The sequence below is a fragment of the Caenorhabditis remanei genome, chromosome I (assembly GCF_010183535.1).
Source record: "Caenorhabditis remanei strain PX506 chromosome I, whole genome shotgun sequence".
In the NCBI taxonomy this organism is placed as follows: Eukaryota; Metazoa; Nematoda; class Chromadorea; order Rhabditida; family Rhabditidae; genus Caenorhabditis; species Caenorhabditis remanei.
In genome coordinates, this window is record NC_071328.1 from 13483002 (window position 1) to 13498145 (window position 15144).

Below are 15144 nucleotides of genomic sequence, written 5' to 3' on the forward strand. Positions count from 1 at the left end.
CGGCAGATAGGTGACGTCTTCTGGTGGTAGCGGCTGGCTGAAAATAACTACTCATGAATGTTATCCATAGAGCGCACTTCCTCCCTCCCCACTGCTCCATACAACTCACATTTGTCTGCATTGTCTTTACTTTTAGAATCGTCTTCCTGTTTTTCAACCATTATTCGACATCGTTCAAGAGTTTTTATCACTTTTCCATAAAGTGTGCAAATGGGGTTTTTAAATATTTCTTGAGAACTTCGATAAGTTTTCAATATGGAAATAAAGTTTCTGAGAAAATATATGGGGCAGTCGTTGTTTTCTCTCTTTAATTGGAACCATTTCACGTGAATGATTGTTCTTTTTTCATCGTAAACTCTGAATTTCTGGTTTTTTCTCTCGATAATCTGACTAGGGAAGTACGGACTGACTACTGACTAGTTCAATTTTAAATGTTTATTCGAAAACTATACTTATTTCAAAAAATTTCAAAAAATTTCCAAAAATTTCCAAAAAAAGTTCAAAAACACAATATTTTTGAAATAATGTTTCAAAACGGGCCGAGCGGGCCGGGCCGGCCCGGGCCGAGATTTTTCCTGATTTTGGCCCGGCCCAGCCCGTGACAAGTCTGGTTATAACCCGTCAAACGTTTTGTTAGACTATTCGGTGAATTGAAAATTCACGTGAAAAGCTTAACCATATAAAAAAGAGAAAAGTTTGACGGGTTATAACTCGGTTTACGTTAGCATTTATAAGATTTTTATTGCAGTTTTCGAATCATCAAGGTCCAAATTACCTACGGTCAAATTTATAGAAAAAGTTCAACTCTGTCCGTCATATACTTCCCTTGTGAGCATACAAAACCACGATTCTTGTCAGTAAATGTGTATAAGAAAGAAAACTAACCCAATTTTGGAAAATGAGAAATTAAGGTACATAGATTTCGATTGATCTGAACACAGGCGCCGCTGCTAGTCGTTCCCTTCTCCTTTGTTTACTCAGCAAGGGCGCTCCATTGAGAATATTCCAATGAAGAGGACGACTGCCCCCTCATTCCATTACTATTTCATCATGTATTCCCTGTCGCGGAATTAATAGGTCTTAATTCACGACCTAGCTAAATAACCAAAGCCACACGGGCTCTTACAAATAACGATTGTCTCCACTAGACTACAACTTTACACAAACAATTCATTAACCAATTCTACGTAACCTTCCAACCTCTCCTTCGTCCAACTTCAACTACAATCAGTCTACCGAATGAACGTGACCTTGGCCTGCGACGATCTGACCTTTCGATAACCATCTGCCCCACATCTTTCGGCATATAAGGAAATGGAATCAACGGTAAACTTCACTCTTGCTTCAAGAAGCCGTCACCACTTCCCTGCCAACCCGCCGTCTGAGATGTCCTCCCCGTCGATGTCGTCTTTGGACAAGAATAAGGAGTCGTTGAAGGATAAAATGAAAGCCCCCTTCGGTTGGTAAAGTGTAATAAAGTTGTTCATAATTTCTCTCTCTCTCTCTCTTTCCTGTTCTCGCCAAAGTCATCTGACTTGGGGTCCGCGCCCTATAAGTCAGAACATGGTGCATCGAACCGTGGTACACAACCCAGCGGTGGCGAAAACAGAGTTAAGAGTCTGAGTCCCACCATGCGAACATACGGCATCATTCACAGCAATCGGAACATCCGATTAAGCAAGAGTCACCGCAAGCTATCACATTCTCCATCACTGGGAACACAGAATGGAATCGTACACAATCCACACAAAAAAGATACTATCGCTCTGGTCTTTTCAAGTAGAAGACGTGGCACTGAGCAATAACAAGTATCACGATTCTAACATCCACATCAAATACTACCACTGAACCCCAACAGCACATACTAAATCATATCATACGGATATACAGCTAATATATAACCAAGTTATAACAAGTGTCCCCCTCAGGAACATGGGGATACCATTCTGACGCGAACCGTCCATTATCGTTTGTTGGAAGTTACATAGAGTTATTGTGTCTTCATCACTCTGTCTAGGGCCCAAAAGTCAGCCTGATGAGTATACAATGGCGTCTAGTAATTCGATATTTTTTTACCCATGACAAGTACCTCATACCATACCTCATATCAACGTTCCAAGATATCATAACTACCTAGCATTTAACTAATGCTCAAAACAAACTAATGCGCAAAACAAAAACTAGGTCTTGTCAATAAGCCGTCCGGAACGCTTATCAAAAATATCGGTCTTCTTGTACTACGGAAGCCAACTATATTCCGTGAAGATTCCGACACGTCTCCGACCCATTCATAGAGAGTAACCTCTTAGAGACGTTAATAAACATTCATGGGCTCGAATCAACAATTCGCAAACTATTGGGTACTCGTACGACCCCATACTCCGTTGAAAATTACTACATAATTATCACCATTAGCGCATCTTTAACTGTCTGACATTTCAGGCCAATCAAAGGATTCTTCTCGTGGGACCCGTCGTGGCAAGCCTTCTCGTACTGGCAAAACTTCGAAGACCAACCCCGGGAAAAACAAGAAGAAATCCACCCACAAGAGGTCCTCCACCTCATTGTCCAACAAGTCCGAAAAAGCATGGACCCATCTTGGACACGCCAAAACCATTTTCTCCAAACGAGCCAAGAAAACGGTTCTAATGATTGAGGGAATACAACTAATTCTCTCTGAACCGCAACAACCAGAAATGGTTTCAATCCTACAAGCTAGCTACAGTAAGCTGTCCGAGCAACTCAACAAGCTCGACAAGTCGGACAGCGAGGCATTGGCGCTAGTCTTGAAACACCCAGCACTTTGCTCCAACTCGGAGACCCGTATCAACAACGTCCTCGAACTTTGTGATCACCTCAAGGATCGAGAATATCCGGCTCTGATCGAAAAGTGCAAAGCAATACTTCTACACATCGAAGTCATGCTCAAACAACTAGTCGACACTCAACCGTTAGCAACAAAACGATCTTCAACCAGCGAAGTGATTGTCAAACCAGAAGTTCGAGAGGCTCTCCAAGCTCTCCCTTCCACCAGCAAGTCCTCGGCTATTCACGATCTCAATAACGAGAATAATCCGTCGATCCAATCCGAGCAGGAGCACTCTTCTGCCTCCAATTCTGACAGCAGTCAGAGTCACGAAACCGACAAAAGTCAGTTGACTCCTATAAAAGATGAGAAATATTCATCTTCCAAAAAGGGCCACAACAAATTCCCTTCTTCGGCCGAACCAGACGGTCCAATCCTGACTGGCACTCAGCCACGTCAACAACATGCCCCTGCAACAGAACACGGGGTCTTCAACACCGCAGGACCCAAACCGGCGGATAATAACGCTGCACAGTTGATATTGACACCCAGCGCAATGGAAGCGATGTTCCAACGTTTCCATGAAAACATAAAACACGAAATCATGTCTTCCGTAAACAAAGCAGTACACCAGATTAACATGAGAGTAAACGAAACCGTCGACGCACAAGGTCTAGTCCACCAAACCATCCAAGCTATGAAAACGAATCTGGAGATTGTCCAAGATCAACTGGAGCAGCAGCAACAGCACTCACGTTACGAACCTTCACTACAGAGTATGAATACTCCTCCACCACATAATCCCAAGCAACTTGGTATTTGTGGCTCAAGTAGCAACAGAATTCGCAACGAGATCTCCAAAGGATCGCCAACTATCAAGTCACCAAAAACTCCGAGTCCGGTGATTCAAAGTCCAAGCCCTCTCCGGGGCTCACCAACGATCACTATGGGTAACTATCCTACAGATATCAATACGATCTTTAACACACTGAAACCATTCTCAGGAGACACTGACAAATACTCTCTATTTATTACACGGTTCAATTCGTTAGTTCACTCCAATCCAGCCATCGATACCATTATGAAGCAGAACATTCTGATCAGTCTCCTTGAAGGAGACTCAAAAGATCTAATAACTTCAGACGAGTTATCAGAAGAAGCATATGAGGACCTCAGGTCAAATCTGGAGCAAGTTTACAATAAACGAACAGATCGGCGTAAACAGCTTATGGAAAATTACCGTAACTTGCCATTCCATCAGACAAACCACGAGCAGATGGAGAAGGACGTGTTCAAGCACATATGTCTGACAAACTCACTCCAGAAATGCCAAGTCGCAGTAAACGACCCGTTCTTGATCGATACATTCGCCGACAAGTTACCAACAATGATCTTGCGATCCTTCATCAAACATACCCGCCATTCAACACCAACCTTTTTGGAGGCGGCCACCATCGTCCAGACACTTATCTCTGAAAATAAGGCAGTCGAAGACGCCGAACAAAGGAAGAAAAACCGAGCACAGTAAACCAGCTCATACCACTTGAACACCAGAAACGGCACACAATCCCGTACGTCATGATTCACAAACTAGAATCGCCGCAATCACAATCAATCTATCATCGGCTGCAAACACCGACACCAATCCAGAGACACCACATGTGGCTTTGGACTCACCCACTAGTGCTCAGAGCACCTCTTGCCGCCCCCCAGTGTCGCGGAATTAATAGGTCTTAATTCACGACCTAGCTAAATAACCAAAGCCACACGGGCTCTTACAAATAACGATTGTCTCCACTAGACTACAACTTTACACAAACAATTCATTAACCAATTCTACGTAACCTTCCAACCTCTCCTTCGTCCAACTTCAACTACAATCAGTCTACCGAATGAACGTGACCTTGGCCTGCGACGATCTGACCTTTCGATAACCATCTGCCCCACATCTTTCGGCATATAAGGAAATGGAATCAACGGTAAACTTCACTCTTGCTTCAAGAAGCCGTCACCACTTCCCTGCCAACCCGCCGTCTGAGATGTCCTCCCCGTCGATGTCGTCTTTGGACAAGAATAAGGAGTCGTTGAAGGATAAAATGAAAGCCCCCTTCGGTTGGTAAAGTGTAATAAAGTTGTTCATAATTTCTCTCTCTCTCTCTCTTTCCTGTTCTCGCCAAAGTCATCTGACTTGGGGTCCGCGCCCTATAAGTCAGAACATTCCCCCCCCCCTTTGACCGGCCGATTACTGTTCTACCCCCTATTTTTTTAAAGTTTTCCTTTTGAAAACTATCGACTTCTAGGCGTTTTACTGAATAAATGCCGAAAAACTATTATTTGATTTTTATTAAATTCTAAAAGGTGAGTTTAGAGAAATTGGAAAACATACGAACTTTAAAAATTTAGCATCAAAAATATTGATTTTTCAATGAAATTCTAAAAAGTGGATTGAAATTCGACCATTAGCAACTATAAAATCCATACTAGTCAACCAGGCCGAGCCGGGCCTACGGTTTTTCTTGAATAACTTTTTTCCAAAAAATGGTACAAGGTTGGATGATAGCCCAAAAGATAGGCATTTTGAATTGTCATTCATTAAATATAAACAATTAACAATTAACAATCGATTACCCAAAAAATCTCCCCAGCTACAATCGCTCTCGGCCAGGCCCGGCACGGACGGGCCGAAGGCTGTATTGGCTCGTGTGATTTTTTTGGGAAATTGGTTTTATACTCATTTGATGAAAATTCAAAATATCTATCTTTTGAGCTATCATTCAACCTCGTACGATTTTTTTTGAAAAAAGTTATTCAAGAAAACCCGTCGGATCGGCTTGGCACGGTTGACAAGTATGATAAAAACCACTTCCTATGAAATCTGAAAAATAGTTTTTTTCTGAAAAATAGAGACCACCTCGTCAAATTCTGTATTCCAGTGGATTTGGAATTCCTCCACGAGAAAGCGGTTAGTTGAAAAGAAACTGCAGCCTTTAACCTAACATGAATTAATGGTTTCCAGGTCAACTGATGATTCAAATAGTCCAAATGGATCACAAGTATCGAAGAATGCGAAGAGGCTGGACGTAGTCGAAGATCAACGAACAAAACAAAAGATGTCTATAGCTTGTCAACGTGATTGAATGAATCATGCAATCGTCCAAGAATTCATACTACAAACCTTTGGAGACGAAGAGCCAGAGGAGAAGACTTATTCGAAAACTCAGATCAAGATCAAGCTTCCATCAGAAATCATCGAGGTCAAAGCAATTGCATCGAAAACTTTGGCGGGGTCAATGCAAAAGGCACCGCTCTCAGACGAAGACAACACATTCATTATGAGGAATGGGCTGAGACTAAAAGAAGACTCACTTGGAACAAAAGTTAAACCGAATATGATCCTGGGAACAGATTTCTTGAAGAGAATCTGGCAATGGTTGAACTGGTTGAACTTCAGTCTGGATTAAATCTATTGAAGACGGCGGTCGGATATGCAACAATTGGAAGAACGGACACCGAATTGATAGAGTATCGACGATATTATCGCCGGAAATTTAGAATCTGACGTCATATATGTTTTGGGAAGAAACGTCACATATGTATTGGAAAGAATCGGAAAGAAGGAATAAGAATATTGGGATGAATCAACGTATTATGTTTTGGTTAAAGAACGTATATATATATCTTTCTGCTTTCACTGAATAAATTATCTAACCCAATCATATTCTTCTTGTATTATTGTTCTAATTCTCGAGAAAGGAAGGAAAAAAGGCGGAACCCTGAATCCCTTTCCTTCTCGAAATAGAGGGAGATGAGTAGTTCTACTATATTAATTATATTTTTAGTTTTCAATGTTCAACTCTTACTTGTACATTTCAGAAGACATTGACATCTTCTTCAAACAGCTCATTTGATTTCTCCAATGCTCAAGATCTCTAAGTTTTCGGCATGACCAAGTCCGCATCAATTTGAAATGGTACGTTTTCCTTCGGTAACTTGTAAGCCATAGAGGTTTCTTCTTGAAAATGTTCGTGTGCCTTTAGAAAATTCATAAAAAAATGTTTTTGGCAGACTAATATTCTTTTCAGACAACAAGACTTTGATCCAGTTGTGGCTCGCTACATCGACAGACTCGAAACATTCAAGAAATGCCCTTCTTGCGTTGTACGGAGTTCCTTCTCGTTCACTTCCTCATTTTCTAATTATCTGTTGTTTTTTAACCTTTTTTTGTTTTTATTTCAAATTCTCTAATCACTTCCTAAACGTTTTTCAAATTTCTTAAAAACTGCAAATAAACATAATGCGATAGTTCGAGTAAAACATATTCATTGAGATAAAAGAGTCGAGATCAGAAGGAGATGGGTGGAGCCAAAAGAGCAGTCGAGAGAAGAGACGGTGTCGAAGTATTATATTTTAAGAAAAGACTCCGGAAACATGTTTTTGAGTACAAAATTAGAAACAATTTCAGGAAAAATCGGAAATTCACTATTTTTTCAAAAAAATTCAAATTTTCAAATTTTTGTACAGAATGTTGCATGGAAGTGAAAATTTCTTATCCGGAAGTCGGAAGTGAATTTCAAAAAAAAAAAACTACAAAAAAGAGAAATCCACTGGTGCCACCTTTGTGGAACCATAAAAGTATGATAGAGAAGGATAAAATTAATCTGTACAAAAGAAGTCTGAAAATGTCGGAGCAGAGACGCTCAAAAAATAATTGATAACTTATTTGTATTCTATGCTATGTCGTTCAATAAAGTTCCTGTTAAATCTTGTTTTGTTTTTCCCACTGTGTTCTGGACTCCGTAAATCAGTTTTTTTTAATCTAAAAGAAGTTTATTTCACATTTTACCCGTTAAAATTATACCAAATCTTCAAAAAACTAGTCCTTTTTGACAAATTTCACAGGAATCCTATTAAATACAAACTTAGCAACATAAAAGACAAAAGAAGATGCAATTAAATAAGACAATCCAATAACAGAATAAACATCCAGCAAGTGCCTCTCGACAAAGGAAAGTTTCCTCCCGTGAGAATCCATTCGAGGGAATGGACCGAATCTAGCGACAAATTCAGTATACTTGACGACTTGTTCCTTCGGTTTCATCGGTTGATTAATCAATAAATGCGCGAGTCTCTCGGCCTTCTCCTTATACTGTCTGTCATGTAATATCGATTGAATTGCCGATCGGATCTTGTGTTTATCAGCCAACTCGTACTTCTCAATCACCTTCACTCCTCCATGCCTTTCCAACATTCGAGCATTTCTATTCTGATCTGCAAATACTGGAATCATGAGAGCCGCCTTTCCGAGATGAGCCAATTCATTCGTTGATCCAAGACCTCCGTGTGTCATGAACGCACTAAGACGGTCGTCATTCAGAAGGGCCGTCTGGGGAACCCATCGAGAGAAATGGATATTCTTCACTCCTTGTGCCCATTCCAATTCATCATTCTCGTATTTCCAGATGAATGTCACGTTTGGCTCCGATTTTATCGCTTCCAGAAGTCCGTTTCTGCAAAAAATTGGACGCCATCGCCGCAACCACTTCGTAAATCGACTCGAAATGTAAAATCCCCATCAAAATTTATTGTCAAACCATTTTTGAAATCTTACCGTTAGTTAAGTTCCCTCTTTCCCAGTAGTTAAGCTTTTTCTAGGTTCCCCCGTTTTTGTTTTATATTGTATTCATCTTAAGAGACATTTTCTCTAGTGATCGACCTAAAGCCAACTGCCCATGGAACACATCGGCCAAACGCGATTAGCCCATTTGGTTTTTTGATATTATGGGTCCATATGATGATGTTATAAAAAAAACCGTACAGCTTTTTAGGCTCCGCCCCCTTTGACATATAGAAAAAAATCGGGGGAGTGAAAAAATAAATTTTTTCCCTTCAACTGATTTTTGGACAAAAAGTTCAGAAATGAGTTTTAGGCATGTTTTTGAACATTTTATGTGTTGCCAACTTTTGAAAAATCTTTTGGCATCAATCGAAAAAAATGATTTTTGGAAAAAATGAACAGTTTTTTCCATACCCTCAACAATTTTATCATTAGATTAAAAAAGTATTTTATTGCAGTGTGATTGTCTTTAGACCGTCCAACTTTGAGCCAATTTTTATTTCAAAATTCCGCGACCTTTTTTTTCTATAAGCAAAAATGTGTGTTTTTTCACGAAATTTTCACGTACCCCCCTCCATGGTGAAAAAAGTGAAAGTTTCAAAAATGTAAGAAACTTCGTATATGAGTTTATCTAACTGTAAATGTAAAGTTCACAAAGTATGCAAACCTATAATTTATTTCTCCTGAAGTTATGAGACCTCAAAAACTCCATATCACCATTTTCAGATGCTCTCCTTGAAAATCAGATTTTTCTCAAATTTTCATCGATTTTTTATACGCAATATTATTTGATTCTTTATTTTTTATAAATCTCAATTAATTTTCTGAGAAAGAAAGTTATTAGTCGCGTTTTTCTCTGTTTGGTGATTCTTGAGCATTTTGATATTTCAGTATCCTATCTACGAAACTTTTTTCTCGGCAGTGAAATGGTTCAAACTTAAGATTTTACATCACTTAAAAATAGTATTACTAGTGGAAAATACGTAGCAATAATATAGGCAAACGATTCATCTGTTTCCTGACGGTGATTACTGTTAGAAAACGATGCAACGCCATCATGTTTCCTTCTTTTGTAACGTTGTTTTCTGCTTTTATTTAGACTTTACTAGCATTTTTGTGACTAGCATTTTTAGTTTTGAGTCTTGCTGAAACTGTAAATAGACATTGACTCTCCAGGCAACTCCGCAACAAGCTAGTTGTATCTTCGCATTGATAGGCTTGAATCACCAAACAGAGAAAAACGCGACTAATAACTTTCTTTCTCACATGGGAATGACCCAGGGTGTAACGCTGGGATTTCTTAGATATTTTGGGAAATGATAGCTCTTACCCCAACTAGAACAAAACAAAAATATTACGTGCCCCTTTTAAGTTTCCAAAGAATGGCAGACACAATTCCATTTTTTCAACTTTTTTGAGTTGAACCATTTCGAGACATCGTAACTCGGTCAATTCAAGAGCAATCTTCTCAAACTAAAGTGTAATCGCAAGATATAGACCAAGGCTTCATAAAAGGTAACTGACTCATATTTCCAGCTGTGACTCCCGAATTACTAAAAATGAAAATGTGAAAATTTGCACTTCTCATGAAATCAGAAAGTGGCCATTTTCGAAAAAACGTATTTGGGAGACTATGTCTATCCGATTGCCAGTGACAAATAAGGTATATATACGTATTCAAATATATGGCTCACCTTTCATTCCAGAGACTTATTTTCATTTTTTCAGTTTTTCAGTTCAACTTCATTTAAGCGTAATATAGTTTTTAAAACATTGTGATTGCCGTCTAACTAAAAAAAGGGAGAATTCACTGAAAAACGCGGAAGTTATTTTTAACGAATTGACGTACCCCTATACATGAAGTTGATCTGAAAAACTGAAAAAAATGAAAATAAGTATCTGGAATGAAAGGTGAGCCGTATATTTTAATACGTATATATACCTTATTTGTCACTGGCAATCGGATAGACATAGTCTCCCAAATACCTTTTTTCGAAAATGGCCACTCTCTGATTTCATGAGAAGTGCAAATTTTCACATTTTCATTTTTAGTAATTCGGGAGTCACAGCTGGAAATATGAGTCAGTTACCTTTTATGAAGCCTTGGTCTATATCTTGCGATTACACTTTAGTTTGAGAAGATTGCTCTTGAATTGACCGAGTTACGATGTCTCGAAATGGTTCAACTCAAAAAAGTTGAAAAAATGGAATTGTGTCTGCCATTCTTTGGAAACTTAAAAGGGGCACGTAATATTTTTGTTTTGTTCTAGTTGGGGTAAGAGCTATCATTTCCCAAAATATCTAAGAAATCCCAGCGTTACACCCTGGGTCATTCCCATGTCAGAAAATTAATTGAGATTTATAAAAAATAAAGAATCAAATAATATTGCGTATAAAAAATCGATGAAAATTTGAGAAAAATCTGATTTTCAAGGAGAGCATCTGAAAATGGTGATATGGAGTTTTTGAGGTCTCATAACTTCAGGAGAAATAAATTATAGGTTTGCATACTTTGTGAACTTTACATTTACAGTTAGATAAACTCATATACGAAGTTTCTTACATTTTTGAAACTTTCACTTTTTTCACCATGGAGGGGGGGTACGTGAAAATTTCGTGAAAAAACACACATTTTTGCTTATAGAAAAAAAAGGTCGCGGAATTTTGAAATAAAAATTGGCTCAAAGTTGGACGGTCTAAAGACAATCACACTGCAATAAAATACTTTTTTAACCTAATGATAAAATTGTTGAGGGTATGGAAAAAACTGTTCATTTTTTCCAAAAATCAATTTTTTTCGATTGATGCCAAAAGATTTTTCAAAAGTTGGCAACACATAAAATGTTCAAAAACATGCCTAAAACTCATTTCTGAACTTTTTTGTCAAAAAATCAGTTGAAGGGAAAAAATTTATTTTTTCACTCCCCCGATTTTTTTCTATATGTCAAAGGGGGCGGAGCCTAAAAAGCTGTACGGTTTTTTTATAACATCATCATATGGACCCATAATATCAAAAAACCAAATGGGCTAATCGCGTTTGGCCGATGTGTTCCATGGGCAGTTTGAGAATTATTGACATTGTCTCTTAAAAGGGGAGGTGTTACATTCTAGGCTCGCATTCATAATAAGTATTTAGGTTTGATCTATGTAGTTTGGTCAGACTTCCCTATAAAGGAACTGACATCCCTCATTCTCGTTCTTTCTGATCCCCCACTCTATTAGTGACTACTATTCTGTAATAGTTTATCCCCCTAAATAAACTCTATCTCTATTCTCTCCACTGTTCCTTGGACCACACCCGGCTACAGTATGCCGGACACCAAGGACATAACAAATTTAAAAATAATGAATTGTAGCCATAGTCTTTATCTATAAGATAAAATAAAACAAAAACAGAAAAAATAAAAAATTCGAAAAATTGACCCCAAGATGGAGTCGAACCTTGGTGCCTATTCTCATAGTTCTCACCTTAACCAACAACTACTCGTCCAATCTTAGATTTCGCTAAAAATCAGTATTCTGACATGGCAAATATAGTTTTGAGGGATCTTTAATGTCAAAATTGCTTTTTACCGGTCATTTTGATGTAAAAACCATGATCCAAAGGCTTACCTCCACTCAATGGGCATATCCATTGACCTGACCATCGAACCGAAAGAAATCAACATATTGTATGGTCTCTCATCCAATACAGTACTCCATTCAATCGATAATTTGTGCTTTCGAATCGCCGCCATATCCACTGAAATTCCACCGATTGGCACTGTCTTCTGGGTTACTGTACGCGGGAAATCCACGTATGGAATGGAATTTGTGAAGAACACGGAGGAAGTAGGCATCAGATCCCGCCAGTCGGGGATCGATGCGCCGTATGCTTTTTGGACAATCAAGATTTACTTATCCCACATTCCGTACTGCCATCTATAGGATGCCATCGACATTTTATAGTTTTCAAGTCTCTCGAAAATACTCATTTTCTCTCCAGATTTACTCATCATCCCAGGTACATAACTGAAATCCAATGGCTCCCCGATAGCGGCAACTGTTCCGTCATAGTGGGTACACGATGATGCCATTATCACTTTATCTATCCCCAGAGCATGCATAAATCCGAGTCCACACACAGAGACTGGTTCGAAGATTCCCACGTCGAAGTTACGGGATTTCATCTGGTCGAATACTTCTCGATTGCGCATAAAGTTCTCACAGGAGAGTGTCATCGACTCGGTGAACATGTTGAAGATCTGGAATAAGAGATTGAGGGATGTTTTAGTCAGTAATTCAAGTAACGCAAGTCCAGCAGGGGGATTGGGGGCGGAGCTTAAACTGCAAGCGGAAAAATTTGAGACGTGTTTTTAATGAGAGGTATTGAACTGTGTATTTAAAACTGATGTAATTTTCGAGATCAGTATGACCTAATGTACCTAGAAACCAATTTATTGAAAATTTTAATCAAAAGCTCTGCAAGGGGGGGGGGCCGAGCCTAGAATGGTCTAAATAGGGCTTGGCTTTATAAAAACCGTTTTACGCTGATTTCGAATTTGTTATCTGTTTTTTGTAACGGGAGTCTGTGAGAAAAAGTTATTCACGTTTTTAATAATGACTTTGTTCATAACTTTCTCCTTCAACAACAGCGCTCCACCGCGCACACTCAAGGAGCTTCTAATCAAAACTCACTGTATCAGTATTCGATGAGTCCATATCTGTTGTCCAAAACTGTACCATATCATCGTCGATTGGTTTCACGTGACGACGCATTTCGGCGTCTTGCTGGAAATTTGGAATGTGAGCTATTGTTTAGGTTTGACACGGTTTTTTTGTTTTGAATTTATGTTCACTGGACAGATTAATTTATGGGCTACATTTTTGTAGTCAACAACTTTTTGATAGCTCCGCCCACTTTTGAGATTTGCACCTTTAAAGATGGTCGACAAGAGAGTGGGAGGTCTTTCAGCGCGCATATCTCAAAAATAGGCGGGGCTATGAAAAAGTTGTCAACCACAAAAATGTAAGCCCTGGTTTTGATCTACAAGAAAAATATAAATTCAGAAAAATTGTGAAAAGTACGATTTCCGGAAAAACATTCGAAATCAGCCTACCTCCACCATTACCACATCCTTCGTTAACTTCACTCCCAATTGTCCTTTTCTTGTTTCATCAGCGACAGGGATCAGAAATGTCTGGAAATTAGCAGATTTTAGTGATGTAGAAGCAAATTTAATAAAAAATCAATTTTTCTATAAAATTTTTTTTTAGTAAACTTGGAGATAGTGGATTCCAGAAAAATCTCTATGCAAAACTTTTTATATGAATGTGTAGATCATGAATAGGGCTACATTTTTGTAGTTGACCACTTTTTGATAGCTCCGCCCACTTTTGAGATATAAGGCTTCAAAGCGCGACAAGGAGACAGGAAAGACGAGAGAGCGTGCGAAACGAGGAGGGCGTCTCGCTTCTCTGCGTCTCTCCTCTCACTCTCGCTACCATCTTTAAAGGCGCATATCTCAAAGGGGTTGAGAGCTATCAAAAAAGTTTCAACAATAAAATTATAGTTCTATTTTTGAACTATAAGATAAACATAAAAATAATAATTTTGGAACAAAACTAAACAAGATACAAAAACTCAAAGTTGGTATTTTTTTTGGAATACTCAAAGTGTTGTATTTTTCAAACGTACATATCTCAAAATCCTGCAAAGCTATCTAAAATTTGTCAACTACAAAAATGCAGCCCTGTTTTTGATCTACACAATGACCGTAAATTTGATAAAACGGACCAAAGCTGAGAATGCTACAAACTGTCAAAAGTGACATACCACATTATGCCCAGCTTCCGTCAGTGTATCCGCCAATCTGGCCATAAAATTCGTGTGACTCCCACCGAAAGATGGGGAATAGACAAGGACGTTGTATGCATTGGTAATAGAGCGAAAAGATAAGAAGACGTGGAATTGGATAATCATGATGAGGGAAAGATGATGAACTTTCTCTTTTTATTCCTTTTATATAAGTTTTTTAGGGGGACCGCCCATCTGCCCGTATTTCGACACATTGTGAATCCGTAGTTTGCGTATTTGAAGAGATGATAAGATAGAAAATGATACTAATATAGAGAACGGGGGGGTACTTTGTAGTTTTTATAACAAGAAGAGGAACAGTCGGAATGGGAATTCCTGTTTTTATGATTTCTCTCATAATTGGCGGCTAATTAGGTTAGATAATTAAAATTTGAGAGGCATTACACAAGAATCAAGTTTTGAGAAACTGGGGTGACTAACTTTTTGGTCTTTTTCAGGGGGAAAAACTGAAAATTAGTCTTCATGGCCTAGGATCCGCTAAACTACACTGACAAAAATTCATATATTCCATACTTGTCAACGGGCCGAAACGGGCCGACACGGGCCGTCCCGTAACTCGCGTCAAAATCAACATTATGAGCTGAAAAATATACGAAAGTGTAGATCTCGACGAGTTCTATGTCCGTGGCCGACTACGGGCCGGATGGCTATTCGTTAATGTGCCGCGGGCCGGGCTAGAATGGCTTTTTTGGCCATTTTCGCGTTTTTGGCACTTTTTCCCGTCCCGCGGCACATTAACGAATAGCCATCCGGCCCGTAGTCGGCCACGGACATAGAACTCGCCGAGATCTACACTTTCGTATATTTTTCAGCTCATAATATTCATTTTGACGCGAGTTACGAGCCGGCCCGTGTCGGCCCGTTTCG

General features: G+C 39.0%; 2 protein-coding genes across 2 annotated transcripts; both read right to left on the reverse strand.

The window, feature by feature from the left end:
- Positions 1 to 7679: 7679 nt before the first annotated feature.
- GCK72_002979 (uncharacterized protein) lies at positions 7680 to 12259 on the reverse strand (the record flags this gene model as incomplete). Its single annotated transcript, XM_053723727.1, has 2 exons — positions 7680 to 8313; positions 12033 to 12259. The coding sequence occupies 2 exons, from the start codon at positions 12257 to 12259 to the stop codon at positions 7680 to 7682; spliced, it is 861 nt and encodes a 286-aa protein (XP_053592372.1).
- A 54-nt stretch (positions 12260 to 12313) lies between these two features.
- GCK72_002980 (uncharacterized protein) lies at positions 12314 to 14280 on the reverse strand (the record flags this gene model as incomplete). The annotated part of the gene is made up of 4 exons (XM_053723728.1): positions 12314 to 12664; positions 13098 to 13190; positions 13520 to 13600; positions 14236 to 14280. 4 exons carry the CDS (start codon positions 14278 to 14280, stop codon positions 12314 to 12316), a joined length of 570 nt encoding a protein of 189 aa, XP_053592373.1.
- Between the last annotated feature and the right edge of the window lie 864 nt (positions 14281 to 15144).